We start from the raw sequence: 20,906 nt of genomic DNA on the forward strand, positions 1-20,906 counted from the left end.
TTAAAACAACAAATTATTCACAATATTAATGAAGCAGTCAAGATGTTTGTTTGGGAAGGACTTGTTGTTTTTTGTGTGTATTGTCTCTGGAACTGTATGGTTTTAATTTTTATTTTTTTTAAAGAATTGTCAGTGTTTTTGATGTTATAAAGCTGAACAGTCTATTCCAAGACTTTAAGAAGAATTTAATCATAACATTTAATAATAATAAAAACCTTTACTTTAACGTGTAGCCGACAAATCTCGATCCTTGTTATGCACTACATCTCCCTAATGCCATTTCGTCAGAGACTTGCAATTGATTGGCTGCAGCTCAACTCAGCTTCATCGTTCAGTTCTGTGAATGGCCATGTCATCCTGTCAATCAAACCTAGTATCATCTCAACCAATGATGTCGAGGTTTCACCTGATGTGGGCGGGACTAATCTTCTTCCTCACACATCACTCTTGTTTCCTGGTCGTTGCTAACAACCTGCTGCCTGTAACTTCATCTGCCCGCCGTCCCCTCATGCATTGACGGCTTCCAGCGGCGGTGTTTCGGGGGATGTGTGCGGAGATGATGTGGCCGTGTCGACGCTGCTGAGGGCGGCCGGACTGGCTGCATGCTGCTCCGGTTCTCTCTGCCTGCTGTCTGACGCTGGGGGGGTTGCAGTGTGGCCTCCAGCCGCGGCTGCGATTTAACTTCATTTCTCAGCGTCGCTCTCCTCTGAAATCATGTTTATTTATTAAAGATGGCGGCGAGAGGGACACTGTAAACTAAATGACTGTCAGAAACATCGCCTCCATTTGTAATATGGTGAGTATGAAGCCGGGTGTGTGTGTGTGTGTGTGTGTGTGTGTGTGTGTGTGTGTGTGTGTGTGTGTGTGTGTGTGTGTGTGTGTGTGTGTGTGTGTGTGTGTGTGTGTGTGTGTGTGTGTGTGTGTGTGTGTGTGTGTGTGTGTGTGTGTGTGTGTGTGTGTGTGTGTGTGTGTGTGTGTGTGTGTGGGGGGGGGGGGGGGGGGGGGGGGGCTATCGATTTGCCTGCAGCCTCCGTGTTGGAGCTGGTATGTGGTGATGTTCATGGGGTGAGTCGCCTCCCCCCTGCACCCTCACACACTGTGCAAAGAGGGGAGGCTCTGTATTAAAAGGATGCTCTATACATTTGGTCCCTGGGTTCTAAAAAAAGGCCTGCATCTTAAAGATAGATGTGCTGCAGCCTATAGCTTCCTGTCAGCTTTGACTTTATGTGTTACTGCCTGAGATACAATGTCCACTTTGTAGAGCTGTCACCGATGATTGACAGGTGAATGAAGCCTCGCGCTGGCCGTGACAGCTTGTTGTGATTGCATAATCTGCTGCTGCTGCTGCAGAGAGCTGCTAACAGCACAGAGACATTGGCTTTTCCGGATATGTAGACTGGATTTAATGTCCAACAGCCTGCATAGTCTGTCACCTCTGGGTGCATTATTGACACTGTACAGTGTATCAAATATAGAACCAGTTGTGTGTATTTTGTGAGTGTTGTGAAAATAGAGCTCCTACAGAGTCAGAGGCTGAGTGATAAAGTTACAATCACAATGTTGAATGAACACTTTTGCAATTATTATGGCTGTATGGTTGGATTATTTTCATCTTAGCGATGATGACTATTTTTAAATTTCTCTTTTCATTGTATTCTATATTCAACAAAAGGAAATAAGGGTTGTGTTTCCAAAGCATTTTATTAATTTTTTTCTAAATTGATTGTAATTAAAAAAGATTTACAATCAATAATTGAATCATGCCACAGTTTTATGATAATATTAAACTCAAACTATAGAGAAAGTGTCCTGCACAAAAACTGTGGTACAAAAATAAGTACAATAATTGCGGTTGGTTACGTTCAGAAAGAAGCACGCTAAACTATCTTAGTCCTGTCTCGTTTGAATCGCAGTGGATTGTGGGGTGCGCTCTTCTTTCACTCCTGTAAAACATGTAATATTGTTATCTGGTAGTTTGTTGGTATTAGGACTGGGAATCTTCGGGTGTCTCACGATTCGATTCAGAGTCGATTTTTGAATAAGTTCATACTTCAGGATCTTCTCCAGTCATCTGTGATACTGGCTGAATTTTGTGTTGCTCCATTTGGCATTCTACTGAGTTAAAGAGCTAGCCTTAGCATTTAGCAGGGAGTGACTGATTAGCCAACAAAAAAAAATGGAAGTTATGAATCTATTTAAAACGGCAGAAGGTCGGGACTTTCTGAAAAGTCAATGGAGGATTTGAGAGGGGAAATTTACTTTCAGAACCAGAGCCACCAAATGAGTACGCGGTCACAAGAAGAAGTCTTTAAATGGATCATTATTCTTACCACCAGCCTTTAATACACCAATTGTTCAAATATGAGCCGGCTTTGTTTCATTATATTTTAATCTATTGAGCAAAAGTTCTCAAAATTGATTAGTATTTCTTCTATTAATGCATTGGGAGACTGATGTTAAGTAGATGTAAAATGCAGTGAAGTTTGATCCTCTCCTTCTGTGAATATAAACTTAGACTGAATGGAAAATGTTTTGTAGTTGCATCATCGGGTTCATGCATGTTGTCAAGATCAAGATAGAGATGAATGCGTTATTATACACAGTTTGTTATTGCAGATAAATAAAACACTCAGACAACAACCCTGACACACTTCTTCAGTCTTTATAAGATACATAAGTAGTAACAGCTGACAGGTTGTATTTCAAATGTTTCTAGGATTACACTTTTACACAACTATAAAGCCACTTCTAGCTGAGTTGAGTAATATGTTGGTCAAGGATGGATCTTCATGTAAAGGTTGTTATTTAACAAAAAAGGCTGAAAACGTTTAAGTGTCACAAAAAAAATAATTAAAATACAAAGTAGGAGTTAAAAGGCTCTTGTCAGAATCTTCTGCACACTGTCGTCTCTAAAGTCTTTTATCCTTTTAAATAAAAGATGCAACAAGCTTCTGTATAAACGAGGAGGTGTCAAAAAGTGGTGTCAGGTGTCAGCAGGGTTTATATGGATATAATCCTACTTACCCACACACACATGATTTGCATAGGTTTGACTTTTATTCATTTACATTTCAAATTTCAAGCAAACTCATGCACAATGTCTAACTTTAAAACCACCACTGAACTGGCCCCAATTAAACTGAGAGCAGCTGACTGCAAAATGATGTGAAAGGACATGGTTTCCATCAAATAGTAAAATGTATACATGCTGAGAGAGAGAGAGAGGAGCATTGCTTGTTAAAAAAAACAATTAAATACAATAAATTCAGAGTCATGCAGTGTGTTTATTGCAAATGCTCATAATGATGAAAATGTGATTTTAAATGTTTGCTGAAAGAGAAAAATCAGTGTCTATGATGAATACATTTTGAAGATTCAGTACACCTGTCTTATAAAATACATACACAAAGTATTTTTCTATTCCCTTAATCTTGATCGTATCATTGTTCTTCCTTCAGTTTTTTGTAAATGAAGACTCAAAGTATTTCCTACAAGGAAAGGCTCACTTGTTTGTGCAGTGATTTGTGTCTCTGTAATGCCGCTGCTTCTCAGTCTTGAAGTAGTAAATCTCACAAAGTCATGTTCATTGTCTGCTTTGACAGGCAGAAATGACACTGAGTAAATGTCACTGAAAGTCAAAGCCTTCCTCAGACTCGTTTTCTGTGATTGCCGAACAAAGCTGTGGTTCAATTGAAAAAGCTTTGAGCTCTGACAGGAGAAAAGACCCTGACAGGAGATAAGTGGTCAGTCTCAGCAATCAGACGCAGTATACTCCTGACTTTTGACAAGAGCTGAACGTTATAGACCGTATCATTTTTCTACTTTGACTCGGGGTTTGTTTTCTTGGCTGGAAAAGACATCGAGTCGAGCCTCAGCACCCAGACAGAAACTGATACTTTGAAATTTTGCTTCAAGGATAATTTGGTCAATTAAACTGTCACAAAGAGAGGCCTTTAATTTTGGTTTATCTCTGAGCTACGGCTTAAAAAGAGAATTAAAGCCTGGGCTTCATTTTTACATTTTTGGGGTCTAAATGACAGAAAAGCTCCAGTAGACTTCTTCACTCAGCAGCAAGGACACAAGCTGTACATTACATTCAACTGTGTGGTCGCTGCACAAGTACAAGTTCTGAAGAATAAAATGCAGTTATGCATTTAACCAAAAGTATAAAGAAGCTTTAAGGTGCTGAGTTTGCAAATGTAAGTATAGAGTGACAACAGGTACAGTATATTCAGTACCACAAGCAGATGTAATGGCTGCATGTATAACGGGGCGCATTATGTCGCACACCACATGTACGGGATCTTTAGTACTAATCACAGTGGCCTTTGCTGAATGTCATCCCCTGCTCTCTTCTCCCAACATCTCCTGTCTCTCTATCTAATAAATAAAAAAATGGTCTACTCTGAAGGCTGAGACACACTTGCTGTTAACTATACATACACATCCCCTGCGTCCTCTTTGGCACATCATCTGTGAGTGTCTTCAAAAATAAACACAATGGGGACATGAGATGCGGTAAGCACATGACCTGCACTGTGTTCTGTTTAATCAGTCTGAGGCTGATCGGATGATACTTTTGATTATTGATGTTTATTATCGGAGTGCTGATCTCAGGATTAACATCATTCTAACCTCTTGTGCTGTGTTTTCATGTTTGTAGTTTGCATCCCGCACATCAGATAGGCCTGCTAGAAGTATCCTGCAGTAACACACATTAGCAGAAATCTCCCTGAATGACTCAGGATATTTCCTGGAGGAGCTGTATACTATATGTGAACGCAAACAGCCACATTTTTCGCTCGGACTTCACCCGGGGTTTCTCTGGCCAGACCCCTACTATTTTTTCCGCAGCAAGTCCAAGTGGGCTGATGTGAGAGCGCAGCAGGATATTATCAGGAGAATTCATCTCGAGCCAATAGGAGGGAGAGTGACGTTTCTATACTGTCACTGCTGCACTAGATATTTTCTGGAGTGTATATGTGAAAACAGCTTTACAGTCAAATATATTAACAATTACGCTGATGACACAGACGGACGCATACGGAAACATGAGGTTAAATAGCAAGTTCATCTCCAGTCTTTGTGCTTATTTTGCCACTTACAGGATCAAATTGTTTTTCATAGAGTCTAAAAACATGTAGGAAAGGTCTAAACAGAGATCAACTTTTATTGTCAAAGAGATATGCAGCTGTCACGTTACTTTTCATTTTTGCCACCAGACTCTGTATTTTTGCAGAACAAAAGGTGTGTCTCGTCTACCTTGGCCTTAATCACAAAACATGGTTTCTTTGTGTTATTCTGTGAGTTTGCTGTATGATGGATAATTTGGATGCATTTTGTGTGACAACAAAAACACACTCAAATTAATGATTGAGGCGGCAGCTGACAAATAATTCTGGTTTTGTGTCGGATAAAATTGCTGTTCATGTAAATACAGTCTGGTGCCGTCAAAGAGTGATTTTAAGGATGTCTAAAAATAACCAGATTTAAAACTCAACAAAGGGTTTTCTTTGAAGGTCTAAAGAGTGCTGCTCCAGTTTGAACTGGCTTGTTTTCTATGGAGCTATTATTGTGGCAAAATTATTTGAATATGCGTACACAGTTCCACAAATGCGTAAACATATCTTCAAATGTGTGTCTGACGATCTGCAAACACAATATTGGGGTTTGTTGACCTGAGCTCAGGCTCACAGGCTAGGCTGCCAGGCTGCGTACCGCTATGTCCGCACTGTACAGGAAAGAAATTTCATAAACACAAACTATAATGGACCCTCCATCGTAGCCTCCTCAGTAAAACTGCACCAACCACATCCAGCTCAGTAATGTCCGTCTTGAACTCAGTGGGTGCTACCACGGACTGGCAGCCTAGCCTGTGAGCCTGAGCTCAGGGCAACAAACCCCACTAATGTGTTTGCAGATCGTCAGACACACATTTGAAGATATGTGTACACATTTGTGGCTCTTGCACGGCAGGAGTGTTGCAAAAGTCACATGTAAAATGACAGCCAATGGAGAGGCCCGCCTCAGCTGTTAGCGATCATTTGTGTATTTTCAGGATTTACAGCTGAAAAAGTTCACTGCCATTAATAAATAAGTAAACATTTTGAAATTGGTCTACATATTTGCAGATTAGTTTACACATTTGTGGATCTTTTTACACGTTTGTGGATCTGTGTACGCATATTCAAATAGTTTTGCCACAGTAATAGCTCCATAGTTTTCCATAAGTTGGACATCACAGCCTGTTTCATGGCTTTCTGGATTACTCTATCTACTAAAGCAGTTACAAACAGGTTGTCAGGATATCCCAACCTTAAAAAACGGATCCAGGAGACGTTAATTATCCCATATAGACTAAACCTTGGTGAGCCACCCAGGTTTATTTACAACCACTTGAGTATTTTCCTTTTTTTATCCATTAGATCACCACAAGATCGATAAACAAGTGGACAACCTACAGCAGCAAGTTTGTCCACTGTGAATTCTCTACAGGTGTTCAGATAGAGCGATATATGAGCCTTCTGTTAACATTAATGTAAATGTTTATTCTGCAGCTGCTTGCAGCCAGTGTTATTCTGCACTCTCTTAGTTTTTGCTATGCCACGAGGCTCACCTGCTGTCATCACGGGATGGGTCTTAATTAATAAGAAATATTATTTAGAAATCGAAATGTGTGAAAGTAAGGCCCAGGTGTAAAAATATTGGATTTCCTTTTAAAGCTTCAGTAGCCGGTTCAGGCTCAAAGGCTGTACAGAATTTCCATAATGATTTGGTTACATATACAAAGATAATCTAATCAAATGAGGCTCACACACACACACACACACACACTCACTAATAAATGTGAGTTACCTCTGTTCCACAGACAGGATGATGTCTTTAGTTTCTTGTTTTCATGACTCGTGTTGTGTTCTTGTTCTCTCAGGGCACCAATGCCTCTGCTCTGGAGAAAGACATCGGCCCGGAGCAATTCCCAATCAATGAACACTACTTTGGATTGGTCAATGTGAGTATCTGTCAGAGCGTTCACACGATCACACAGGTCATCACCAAAAAAACACTGGTGTCATCTTTCAAAACAAATGACTGCAGGATGATGAGTCATGTCCTCTTCTGGAAAGTGAAGGTGACAGTGTTGTTTTTGATGAAGTTGACCGTAACAGGGATGTTCTGCTTTGCTAAAATGGCAGTTACATAAACACATTAATAACCTTTTTGCACAACCTGGATGATAAAAACAATTGAACACTTCTGTATTTTCCAAGCTGCTCATTTCCCAGAACATCTAACAGTAAAGTGTGTGTGTGTGTGTGTGTGTGTGTGTGTGTGTGTGTGTGTGTGTGTGTGTGTGTGTGTGTGTGTGTGTGTGTGTGTGTGTGTGTGTGTGTGTGTGTGTGTGTGTGTGTGTGTGTGTGTGTGTGTGTGTGTGTGTGTGTGTGTGTGTGTGTGTGTGTGTGTCCTTTTCTCCCCTCAGTTTGGAAACACATGTTACTGTAACTCGGTGCTCCAGGCGCTGTACTTCTGCCGGCCATTCCGGGAGAATGTTCTGGCGTATAAAGCCCAGCAGAAGAAGAAAGAGAACCTGCTCACATGCCTGGCTGACCTCTTCCACTCCATCGCCACGCAGAAGAAGAAAGTGGGCGTCATCCCACCCAAGAAGTTCATCTCACGACTACGGAAAGAGAACGGTGAGAGCCCATCCGTCTTTTTTTTTAAACTCACTAGAATATGTGTGTGTGAAATGAATTTTGCCTCAGTCTGGTAGTAGCTAGCTTGGAAAGCGGTGTCCTCTAAATCAGTGGGAGTGGCCTGCGGTGCTGTGCATTCTGGGAGCCAAAAATATACCTTCTGCCAACTTCAAAATTTATTTCACATTTCTACTACATATATGACCCAATGTCAATACAGATTCATGTTTCAACGGGTGAAGTATCCCTTTAAAAGCTTTATATGTGATTTTTTGATCCAGCAGATGTCGCCCTTGAGCACCAGCATGAAACCAAAACAACTCGCGCTGCATTGTTGTGTTAGCATGCTAATGCTAGTGATCTTTATTATGCTCGTATCTTCACACTGCATGTAAATTTACCTGAAATGAGCGTGATCTAGAAACACAGTTAAGCAGTGAGTACAGTATGTTATTCTTCTTTTCTCTAGTCCCTCAATTAAACAACTTTTATACGTGAGGGGAGGAGTCAGCCGGTCGTCCTAACGATGTAAACAAACTGAAGATAGGACTCTGAAAACTCTGAAAACATCACAGACAGTGGGACTCGGGTGTTACACCCATTGTAGACAGTCATGACTCACAGAGTTATTTTCAGAGGATATACTTGATTTCTATTACATTTAAGTGTGAACAATCACATAGAAAGCCTTTAAGTACAACCTCTTATATTTGTGAAGTACATTACTTTATCAAGACGAAAAAATTGCTGAATTGACGAAAAAATAAATGTTAAAAATCCTTCAAAAAATATCCATCAAAAACTAAATGAACATGCTTTTCTTGCTAAATAAATCAAAACTTTGTGGCACACTGAAAATAACTTTACCAGTGTTGGTTGAACCTGAGGAAGCTAAAACACGTTCACTCACATTAAAACACAGTAAAGTTATTTTCAGTGTGCCACAGAGTTTTGATTCATTTTTCATGTTTCCTGCAACAATGCTCACCTGAGAACATGTAGGCTGTGCACGGGGTATCCTGTTGGCCATTTAGATTAAACAAGTTTTTCTTGCCTTAATAAATAAAATAAGTAAATTATTGCAATAAATGCCACATTTCTTGTTTTTAATTGCACAAAAATTGCAGGCAAACTTCTGCACACTGTCTAAATCACACAAATACATTGATAATATTCCAATACTGACTATATTTGTACAATTTAGACAGTGCTCTCTCTCTCTTTGACTTGTGGCAGCTTTTGCTAAAAAAATATGAACGAAGGGGTTTTAAAGCTTCAGTACTTTTTGATAATATGGATCATACAAATAACTCAAATTGTATCATATTAAATCACAAGATACCAAAAAGTATTAAAGTAGGCAGACATTTTGCAAACCCTTCATGTATCCGTCTCCAGGTCTTGCTTCTTTGCATGCTTTACTGTCACTGTTTACTTGAACATTTAAACACCTTTTGTTTATTTGAGTTTTCCTCTCATTTCAAACTAAATTGTGTGCCATGAAAACTAGTTTTAGCTACAATAGAAGACTTTTCTGTTTGGTATTCCTGCTCTTGTCACAGCCAGTGGACACGTACACACACGTCCATGAACAATCAGAGGGTTTCAGAGTTCTGTTTCTGTGTTGTGTGTCTGCAGCAGGGTCTGATTATTTGCGGTGAAGGGCAGGTGCATGTTGGTAGTAAGGTCGTTCAGAGAGGAGAGCAGACAGAGGCTGCCTGTTCTCCTGCTGTCCATTTTGAGGAAGCTCTTTATGTGAAAGAACAATGAGATCTCTGTTTAGTCCAGGTTTGGTCAGCTGCCTCCTCTCTGGACTCCCCCCCCACCCTCCTCCTCCTCCTCCTCCCCTCCTCACCCAAACTCCTCGACTCTCCACATCTCACCTTTCACAGAGAAACCTGTTCTCATTAGAAATTTCTCACAGCTGGGACAGTGAAGGTTTATCTCATAACATTAATGATGTTCAGTGATCCAGCAGGCAGCCTGACACGTCCAATCAGACGTGGGGAAGCAGCAGGATGGTTAGAGAGGGGTTAGATTGTTGTGGATTTACAAATAAAAGGACCAAATCGACAAATATTATTTCAGCAATTTTCAGATAGTTGGCCCTATGCTACGTTGAGCTGACACTTTTTTTTCCTTATCATATCATATCATGTATAACGACTTGTTTATGTTATGATTCTGCATTTTACATCACTCAATGAACTCTTCACATCATGCATATTTCCAGCGGGTCACTCAAGGGTCACCGAGGTCGTGCAGTACCCGGTCCCTAAACAGCTCTGTGGAAAATATAATATACAGTTGCAAGAAAAAGTATGTGAACCCTTTGGAATTTCTTAGTTTTCTGATTAAATTGGTCATAAAATGTGTTCTGATCTTCATCTAAGTCTCAACAATAGACAAACACAGTCTGCTTAAACTAATACCACACAAACAATTATATTTTTTCATGTTTTTGTTGAACACAACATGTAAACATTCACAGTGCACGGTGGAAAAAGTATGTGAACCCCTAGGCTAATGACTTCTCCAAGAGCTAATTGGAGTCAGGAGTCAGCCAACCTGCAGTCCAATCAATGAGACGAGATTGGAGGTGTTGGTTAAAGCTGCCCTGCCCTATAAAAAACACACTCCAGTTTTGAGTTTGCTACTCTGAAGAAGCATTGCCTGATGTGAACCATGCCTCGCACAAAAGAGCTCTCAGAAGACCTACGATTAAGAATTGTTGACTTGCATAAAGCTGGAAAGGGTTAAAAAAGTATCTCTAAAAGCCTCGATGTTCATCAGTCCACGGTAAGACAAATTGTCTATAAATGGAGAAAGTTCAGCACTGTTGCCACTAGAAGTGGCCGTCCTGTAAAGATGACTGCAAGAGCACAGCGCAGAATGCTCAATGAGGTGAAGAAGAATCCTAGAGTGTCAGCTAAAGACTTACACAAATCTCTGGCACATGCTAACATCTCTGTTGACGAATCTACGATACGTAAAACACTAAACAAGAATGGAGTTCATGGGAGGACACCACGGAGAAAGCCACTGCTGTCTAAAAAAAACATTGCTGCACGTTTGAAGTTTGCAAAAGAGCACCTGGATGTTCCACAGCACTACTGGCAAAACATCCTGTGGACAGATGAAACCAAAGTTGAGTTGTTTGGAAGGAACACACAAACACTATGTGTGGAGAAAAAAAGACACAGCACACCAACATCAAAACCTCATCCCAACTGTGAAGTATGGTGGAGGGGCATCATGGTTTGGGGCTGCTTTGCTGCATCAGGGCCTGGACAGATTGCTATCATCGACGGAAAAATGAATTCCCTAGTTTATCAAGACATGTTGCAGGAAAACTTAAGGCCATCTGACCACCAACTGAAGCTCAACAGAAGATGGGTGATGCAACAGGACAACGACCCAAAGCACAGAAGTAAATCAACAACAGAACGGCTTCAACAGAAGAAAATACGCCTTCTGGAGTGGCCCAGTCAGAGTCCTGACCTCAACCTGATAGAGATGCTGTGGCCTGACGTCAAGAGAACGATTCACACCAGACATCCCAAGAATATTGCTGAACTGAAAAAGTTTTGTAAAGAGGAATGGTCCAACATTCCTCCTGACCGTTGTGCAGGTCTGATCTGCAACTACAGGAAACGTTTGGTTGAGGTTATTGCTGCCAAAGGAGGGTCAACCAGTTATTAAATCCAAGGGTTCACATACTTTTTCCACCGTGCACTGTGAATGTTTACATGTTGTGTTCAACAAAAACATGAAAACATATAATTGTTTGTGTGGTATTAGTTTAAGCAGACTGTGTTTGTCTATTGTTGTTACTTAGATGAAGATCAGAACACATTTTATGACCAATTTATGCAGAAAACTAGGAAATTCCAAAGGGTTCACATACTTTTTCTTGCAACTGTATGGCATGAAGCACAGCTTTCAATTAACTCTTCAGTTGAGCGAGTCTGGCTCTGTTGAATGCAATTTGATTTGTATGTAATTGGATAGGAAATACATTTTAATAAATCTGTAACTTCCTGGAGACTCCCATCCCTTTGTCGCCGAAAATCCTAAAAAAAAGAAGCACTTAGACACATATTTAAAAGCTTGGTTAGTAAGTTTAGCTAGCTATTTAAGCATCACACACGAGAGGGAGTAGTGTACTGAATATCAGCGCTGGGGCCTTGTGCCCAAAAAAAATTACAGAGGTGCTAAATTTAAGTACTTCCTCTAGACATCAAGGGTGATACGACACACCAGTTTTAGCCTGACGCCTGAAAGCCTCTTTGTTTAGTTTTTTCATTTAAGACATATTTGATAAGTATTTTTGACAGTATAATAAATAACTGAACTAAATGCATTTGTGGACATATTAATATTAACATCTGTGGTAACTATGACAACCACAGACACATTGGACTGAAATCGCCAGTTAACATGGCCACTTTTTAAAGGTCCCATATTATGCTCTTTCTGGTTTTATATTCTCTTTAGTGTGTTTTCCATGTGTCCTGTGCATGTTTAGAAATTCAAAGTCTGCGGAAACGCGGCTTCTCCTACGTCCTCCTGTTAGCTGTAGCATTAGCTGCATGTAACGCTCGGTTCTAAAAATAAAATAATAAAATTAAAATTTGTCAGTCCGACGTTATTGTCAGTGTGATATCACTGATCTAAGCCCATTGGCTCGTTGTGGCAAGCGCAGCAGCTCATGTTGCACGCCCGTTAACTTCTGTAGCACGCCCACGATATGCCGTAGCCTGCGGTAGCACAGTAGTGCTAAGGTGCTAATGTTTTTGCTCCCCGGCCCTTGGAGCCAAAGTGGCTGAGCGACTGACCAATTACGGCAGAGCCGACAGGCCGACCAATCAGATCAGACTTGGCACACGTGGGGACTCTGAACGTGGGCACTTCAGAGTCTTAGAGAGAGAGTCAGAAGCGAGCCGGTGCATGGAGCGACAGTACATGAAAACAGACACTTTTTTATAACTTTAACTATTGTGAACATACTTTAGTAGGTACATAGATTAAATATATGAACCCCAAAAAGGGCGTAATATGACCTCTTTAAACCGTACCACTACAGCTAGTGTTTCCCATGTCATTAATCAGTCATCGTCATTGTAGTCTTTTTTTAATGATCTCTTCTTCCCCCCCCTTCAGATCTGTTTGATAACTACATGCAGCAGGACGCCCACGAGTTCCTCAACTACCTGCTGAACACGGTGGCCGACATCCTGCAGGAGGAGAAGAAGCAAGAGAAGCAGAACGGACGCTTGAAGAACAACGGCACCGCCATCGCCGCGGAGACCGAGACGGAGAACAAGACCACCGAGCCCACATGGGTCCACGACATCTTCCAGGGGACGCTGACCAATGAGACGCGCTGCCTCAACTGTGAAACAGTGAGTGTGATTTCTGTTAAAAGGGTGCGGTATATTTTATGTTGTTATCTGTCTGTGTCACCCTGAGTCACCGATCTCTCCTGAATAAGTCTGAATAGAGGATTATTTTTTTGCTGAGATGCGGAGAGATGCAGATTCAGCGAGCTCTCTCTGAGGTGGGCTCAGGCCACCCACTTTATGTCAGGGCTGGGCTTTTGTCCTCACATTTAGAGGGCGAGGAGTGGGACGGTTGTCCTGAACAACCTCTGCAAACACCAAAGATGCTCTGTGTGCTGAGAAAAAAGCTGCTCAGTATAATAAGCACTTCAAAGACCAGCTGTGTGTGTGTGTGTGTGTGCGTGTGTGTGTGTGTGTGTGTGTGTGTGTGTGTGTGTGTGTGTGTGTGTGTGTGTGTGTGTGTGTGTGTGTGTGTGTGTGTGTGTGTGTGTGTGTGTGTGTGTGTGTGTGTGTGTGTGTGTGTGTGTGTGTGTGTGTGTGTGTGTGTGTGTGTGTGTGTGTGTGTGTGTGTGTGTGTGGGGTGTGGTGTGGTGTGGTGTGGTGTGTGTGTGTGTGTTAACGTGTAGGCGGGTTGCAGCGTAATCCTCTCTGACGACAGTTTAGTGACCTAGATGTGTCCCCCCCTCTTTGACAGGTGAGCAGCAAAGATGAGGATTTTCTGGATCTTTCTGTGGATGTGGAGCAGAACACATCGATCACACACTGTCTCAGGTAAGGGCATGGTTCTTACACATTACACACTGACTGAAGACCACGTTCTCTTCACTCTGCAAATCGAATAATAACCCATCCTCCTGTGGCGTGCTCTGCCCTGCAGGGACTTCAGCAACACAGAGACTTTGTGCAGTGAATACAAATACTACTGTGAGACATGCTGCAGCAAGCAGGAGGCACAGAAACGGTCAGTGAGGCTTATTATTTATTTACTTAACGGTAACACCACAGTTTTCACTTAAATGCAAGGTAATGACGTCATGAAGGAGAAAAGATATAAAAGAGTTGCACCTTCAGCTGAGTCCTACTCACTATCTATCACAGCACACGTTCTGCAGCAAGAGGCTGCTTGACAATCCACAATGTATTTTTTCTTTATCCGAAGTATCACCGATATTTTCAAACAAAAAAGCACTGAAATTTCTCTACAACTATTTTTTTTCACCTATTATAAGTATTCATTCATGCTGGGACTTATAACTTATTTCGGGGGCGCTGGTGGTGCAGTAGTTAGTGCGCGCGCCCCATGTATGGAGGCGGTAGTTCTCCAAGTGGGCGGCCTGGGTTCAAATCCGTCCTGTGGCTCCTTTCCCGCATGTCATTCCGCACTCTCTCTCTCTCTCCATGATTTCAGAGTCTATCCACTTTCCTATCTCTAAAAATAAAGGCAGAAAACGCCCCAAAAATAAATCTTTAAAAAAATAAATAACTGATTCCAACATTTGAATGATCAGCGTGAATCCTTAAAACATGTTAATAACATGCACAGCTTCCCAGTGTGTGTTATTAGTATGTTTTGGGTGTTTTAAGATTTGCAGATTTGTATCTATTTTCAACTGTATTGTTAGGTATCGTTACACCTTAATAATAGACATGTGGTATCCAAAAGTACGGTGGTGTCCAAGATTTTGTCCACCTTTAGTTCTGAGGTGCACAGACCCCCAGTCTCTGAGCGTCTTTTCTTCTCCTGCAGGATGCGTGTGAAGAAGCTCCCCATGATCCTGGCTCTCCACCTGAAGAGGTTTAAGTACATGGAGCAGCTGCACCGCTACACCAAGCTCTCCTATCGAGTGGTTTTCCCCCTCGAGCTCCGTCTGTTCAACACGTCGGGAGATGCAGTAAACCTGGATCGCATGTACGATCTCGTGGCTGTGGTGGTGCACTGTGGCAGGTACAGTATACTGAATACAGACCAAGAGTTAAACTACATCACTATTAGATACTGAGCTGTCACAATAGATAAACACAAGGTTTCAAGAGACTAAAACACAACCAGTAGATTTAATGAAATATGTGTCTTAGGGTGGTTTCATACTAGGGACCAGGTCCCCGATCCAAGTATGCTTGAGCCAAAAGTCTGTTTCATTTGATCAATGTGAACTAGGGGTGTAAAGGTACACGTACTCGGACCGTTTCGGTACAGGGCCTTCGGTCCGGTCCGCACGTGGACGAGTACGCGCGGAACAGAAGTTCTTTAATCTGTGTTCCCACACGGACCGCAAAGCGGGAGCGCACCTCAGGGTGGAGGAAGGCTGCAGCCGCTGGTATGAGATACAGCTTTTAGTTAATAAATTGTAAAAAAGTTCAAACATAAACTGTGCAGATTACTAGTTCCTCGAGTCCTGTTGGTTTGGACAGTTGCATATAACCGGGATGGAGTTCTTTTTACGGACTAACTCTTAAATTTCGTTTTGATTTTCAGCGATGATCCCGCTCCAACAGCGCTGCTGCGTGAAAATAACCTGCAGCATGATAGAATGAACCCCCTCCCTCCCCAACAGACAGACTTTTACTAGTAATTCTAAACAGGCCAAAGCCATAACAAATGCCGTTGAAGTTCTTATATCGACAGAGGGAAATATTAATAGTTCTGCGATGGAACTATACTGTCCCAGATGTGATTAGGTTTATTATGTGCTCAAAGGGCATTCAAAAAACTGGTGCCTTCATAAACTAAAAGGTGGAAATGTAATTAAGAAGAAATATTTTTACATATAGGCTATATTAATTACTTCATTTCATTCTAAAATACTTCATCAAGTCCCTTTACTGTACCGAACCGAAGCTTCAATACTAAGACTCCTACCGAACTGAACATTTTGTGTACCGTTACACCCCTAATGTGAACACAAACATACCGTACTCGTTATCTGTTATCGAGTACCCTGCCCAAGTCCGCTTGAAGAGGTGGACCGCAACCGTGTTAAAACAGGGAAGTGGACTGCTGTATGATGTGATTCTAAACAGCTGCTGTCGCTTCAAAAACCATCGTATCCGTGCAGCACGGGCCCCTTTCATCCACTGAGCTGCATGGTGTAAGTCCAATTCATACATACACACCTATCCATACCCCTCGATCTTCCTCCTCCATGCTCCGAGCTCAGTGGCGATTCTAGAGTCTGTTGGGGCCTTAGGCAAAACTCAATTGGGGGGGCCCTCCAACCGGCGTTCATCACCATCATGTCTGCCAGAGTCCCGACGCTTCCTCCTCTTCTTCTCTTTTCTTGTTTCTTTTTTCTCTCCTGTAGATGGATCATTTTTCTTTGTTGACTTTAATTGACATACTTCAGTTTTCAAAGCAATAATGCATGAAACACTGAAGCAAGGCAATGAGAGTGAGTGCTGTCAGATGGGGCCCACTTAGGGAGGTCTCCTACTGTCATTGCAAAACTTACAAATTATGGGCCACACAGCTTTGGTTTAAGTTTGTGAGCCCTCAGAGGCCCCCCTACTGGTCTGGGGCCCCAAGCAGTTGCCTTCCTTGCCTGTTGACAAGCAGCCCCTCTGTCCGAGCTGTTCCTCCTGCCCGCCTCACTTTTATGAGGTATTGAGCTTTCAGCCGTAAAGCTTTCAGCCCCCTCGTTTGAGTGTTGTCTTGTTTGTCATCATGTTTTTTGTTCTGTTCTTGTGAAGCCAAAGACAATTTTCCACATTGTGGACAAATAAGGTTCTATTCTTCTATTCTTTTTTTTTTAACTCCCTTGCACACAAGCCATGACTCTCTCTACTTTTAAATCCCGTCTCAAAACATTTTCATAATCTCTTATTCATTGTCATCATGCCCTTTTCTGCTTTTTACAGACGTATCATTTCTGCCTTTTGTTGCATATTGTTATTAGCCAGGCTCTGATATTGTTCTGTTGTCATTGATGTAGGATTATATAACATCTATACTACAAAGACTCTCTGTTTGTGTCTCCTCAGCGGCCCGAACCGAGGTCATTACATCACCATCGTGAAGAGTCACGGCTTCTGGCTGCTGTTTGATGATGACATCGTGGAGGTGCGTCACTACCGCTCTGAGTCTCAGCATGTTAATCTGCTCTTTGTCCCCTGAATCATCTGTTTTTTGTCCTGTTTGTGTATCGTCACTAAGACATCTTCTCACACGGCCTCTCTCACCCGTTCTGTGCAGAAAATTGACGCCCAGGCCATCGAGGAGTTTTACGGGCTTACCTCAGACATCTCCAAGAACTCAGAGTCAGGATACATCCTCTTCTACCAGTCCAGGGAGTGAGCGAGTCGTACCAGAGACACACACAAGGAGACTGAATAGGATGAGACTTTTCTTCTTTTTTTTTTACCTTCAGCCTAACAGACTCCTGCCATTTTTCATCTCATCCTGCTCCCATTCCCAAAGCACCCCTCCCCCGAAGTATGTGCCAATCCTCTGCCTCTCGATTCCTCTGGGTTTACCTGTCGTTAATCTCTCTCTCTCTCTCTCTCTCTCTCTCTCTCTCTCTCTTCTGTAATTTGCTTCTTGCCTTTTAGTCACCTGCATCTGGACTGCACTTTAAAAACAAAAAGCAAAAATGCTCAACAGCATGACAGTAACAAAAAAGGAGTGTACACTGGCTTTGTGTAGACGTGTGTGTGAGAATCCTGCAGACGAGTCTGGTGCACATACAGACTTTTTGTACGATATCATTTCTATGTATATAATGTCGACTTCCATGCTGTGTCACCCCCCTTATCCTTACAGTAGGGCTATTTCCCCTGTCACTGTCCCTCTTGTTTGTTGTGCTCCTGTCTCTGAAGGATGCATGAGAGGTGAATGAAGTTGGAGACAAACACTGTATAATACTCAGAGTTAGATTTCATGTAGTTTTGGAGCAATATCGAAGAGAAGCAACAAGCTGAACTACCTGAAGAGGTTCTTATGTCCCTTTGTAAGCTGCTTGTCCATCAGCTGTGATAAGAAATCCAACTCTGTCCAATGCTCAAACACTACAGCTGAAAGGTAGTCTCCCTTTGAATCAGCTTAAATGTTTATACTAAACCCTATTTATTAAACTGTAAGTATTTATTACTCTTATTTCTCATTCAGATAATGAAGTCTTGTGTGTATTATATGGCTCTTTTGAGAGTGTTGTATGTTCAAGGTAAGGTTGTCAACATGTTCGATACTCTTTTGATACCACAATCTCTGTTATTTGACTGATCGATAGTTTCAGAAAAGTACTGAAATGACGTCTTAATCACAAGGTATGTGCGTAGGAGAGGATTGAATCCACTGTTGAAATTGAGACAGGGTTCAGGAGTTTGTCTTCCATTTTTGGTCGTTTAAAAACAGGAAATGAATTGGGTGCCTATGGACTTCTAGTTTTGTTGCAGTGGTAACTGAGCAGATAGCCTTTGATATTTACTAGAATCAAATCCAAGTTCAAAACCCTAGCTTTTACTTTAAATTTGATCTTTTTTTAAAAGTATTTTTGGGGTCAGGATGAAGCCACAAGAAGATTGGGGATTTATTCAGCCTGCAGTCATAAAGCAGCTTCATTGGCCAAAAAAGTAATCCTTGTAGTAAATCTGCCCAATCAGCGGACATCCACCTAAAGTCCTTTTAAGCACAGTCAGACTCGGTGTTATTCTGCAAAATATTTTAGTTTGTTTGTGTAATTGTGTAACTTTAGTATAATTAAATTACCCTATGAATCTAAGGATATTTATGTCAAAAAATGATGTTTTCTTTTTAAAGCTTTGGCAGTTTTTTTGATGATGATCATTAACATAAAGGAGATTGTGTTGTTTTAAAACATGTGGTATCAAAAGGTATTGGAAACTTTTAACAACCTTACCATGGAGGGCATGGTGTATGAAATACACAATCTGATGATACAGCTGATAAAATTAGTCTTTAATTATTTTTGAGTTTGCATGTTTCATAAAAAAAGGTGAGACAGGTTCAATGATAGAAGTGAGACACAGCTCAGACCTCCCTGATCTTCTGATCCACATTTAAACTGTGCAATAAGAGGGGAAGTGATCTAACATGGATTTTCCAGTGAGACTAATATGATGTATTTCTAAATGTTAGTAATCAATGTGTTTCTTTTCCCTGTGACGATTGTTGTGAATTGTATTCTCCAGATTTTAAACTCCTCCCCTTTACAACCAAAGGGGATCTACAGAGACTTTAAACCACCTTTTTTTTGTATCCTTCCCTTTTTTTTCCCATTTCTATGTTGAACTTTCTTTCAATTTACTTTGTCCCTGACTTTGATGATGTATACATCGTGTCATACAGTTTGTAGCCCACTGAAATCTTCAATGTTCATTCATACAGTATCCCTCGTACTGTAGGTGTTTCAGTCTTTGGCTCATGTCCTGTAGAATAGTTCAACATCGTGTTCTCATGTGAAAGACATTCCTGTTTTGCTGCACATCGCAGGAGTTACCATCTCAAACACATCTCATTATTTACTGTGTGAGGTAGCGATAGGATGAATCTGTTAACTCAGTGTGTGTGCGTGCGTGCGTGCGTGCGTGCGTGCGTGCGTGCGTGCGTGCGTGCGTGTGTGTGTGTCTGTTCAGGAGGGGCAGAATTTAAAGTCAAACTCTGGGTGTCGGATTGTTTCTGCTGTTTTTTTTTGTTTAAGTTTGTTACCGGGTGAAGCCACAAGGAAAATGTGCCAAAACTGGAGTCGACACTGACCTTTGCAGCGGTCTTTAACAGAACATTATTTTCTTTGTAAAGATACAACTGTACATATATATTATGTAGAAAAAAAAAACACTTCTGGAAATAGGAAAATATTTTTTTAAAGCGAAGATCTTAAAATGTAAAAAAAACACTCAAAGATTTGAGCTGATCATTAATGAACCCCTGTTCAGAAACACTCTTGTTATTTTACAGTCACTTGATTACATAATCACATCTGTCATTTTGTTTCATTAACTGGCTTACACTGAGCTAGGTTAAAACAGTAGCAGGATTAGTCATTTTACACCTTTTGGGGGAAACAGGAAGGAGACTGACGCTGATCTTCCATTAACACTTATGCACTCTCCCTCACTGACACGCTCAGTTGTTGCACTTTGTCTTATTTATGGAACTGTGATGGATTTCTACCTGAGAGCTTCAGGTGTAGAGTCCTGCAGGAGGCTGGGATCTGATCGAGCCTGTGGGAGGGAAAGAGGAGATGAACTGAAAGTGCACTTTATTAGTGATGAGCTTCAATGCTTTAACATGAAGAACCACATTTTAACACACTCATTTTGAGTTTTTGTCTTCTGTTCAATAAAATGACTATCATCTACATTACTGGAGTGTTTGCTTTATTTCATTGTTGCTTCCTGTAGTTTACAAGACTGAAGATGAACCTAAAACATGAATGTTTGACACAATGGCTTCTCCATCATGAGCCTCACTTACTGACTAACTCAGTTGGTCTGTTTAACATGTTGGTATATCTCAACATCTCTGATGTATTTTATTTAATGTTTTAAACATTTTTGTTGCAAAAAGATAAGAGTCCTAACTACTTTAGAGATCTCACATTTCCAAAACTAAACTTCAACAGATTGTCTGCATATGAGTTTAGTTTATGCTTCTCATTACTCATGCTACTTTTGGATCTTCTATCATTCTTGGATTTACACGAGCTGGTCACACTTTTCTTATAAAATGTCACATCATCATTGATATATTGTACAGAAGCCCTGAGCACTTCTTCAGTACAATACCTAAATATAATATGTAAAGTAGAATGTATGGATGCTTAACAAGCTTCCATACATTTTTATATGCCTTTATTTGTGATAACGATTGTTTTCCCTTTGTTTTTTTTGAGATCTCAGTTTATTTTTCTCATTATCT

General features: G+C 41.1%; 1 protein-coding gene across 1 annotated transcript; it reads left to right on the forward strand.

Moving 5' to 3' along the window:
• Positions 1–427: 427 nt before the first annotated feature.
• On the forward strand, positions 428–20,348 carry usp46 (ubiquitin specific peptidase 46). The gene is made up of 9 exons (XM_061029037.1): positions 428–796; positions 6,929–7,009; positions 7,478–7,691; positions 12,855–13,096; positions 13,728–13,804; positions 13,911–13,994; positions 14,781–14,978; positions 17,012–17,090; positions 17,223–20,348. Exons 1-9 carry the CDS (start codon positions 761–763, stop codon positions 17,322–17,324), a joined length of 1,113 nt encoding a protein of 370 aa, XP_060885020.1. The 5' UTR covers positions 428–760; the 3' UTR covers positions 17,325–20,348.
• Positions 20,349–20,906: the final 558 nt, after the last annotated feature.

Source organism: Labrus mixtus, chromosome 3 (genome assembly GCF_963584025.1).
Source record: "Labrus mixtus chromosome 3, fLabMix1.1, whole genome shotgun sequence".
In the NCBI taxonomy this organism is placed as follows: domain Eukaryota; kingdom Metazoa; phylum Chordata; class Actinopteri; order Labriformes; family Labridae; genus Labrus; species Labrus mixtus.

Coding starts and splice junctions, on each gene's coding strand:
- usp46 (XM_061029037.1), top strand. CDS start 761: ATGACTGTCAGAAACATCGCCTCCATTTGTAATATG. Junction 13,805..13,910: donor TCGATCACACACTGTCTCAG/GTAAGGGCATGG, acceptor TCTGCCCTGCAG/GGACTTCAGCAACACAGAGA. Junction 13,995..14,780: donor AAGCAGGAGGCACAGAAACG/GTCAGTGAGGCT, acceptor CTTCTCCTGCAG/GATGCGTGTGAAGAAGCTCC.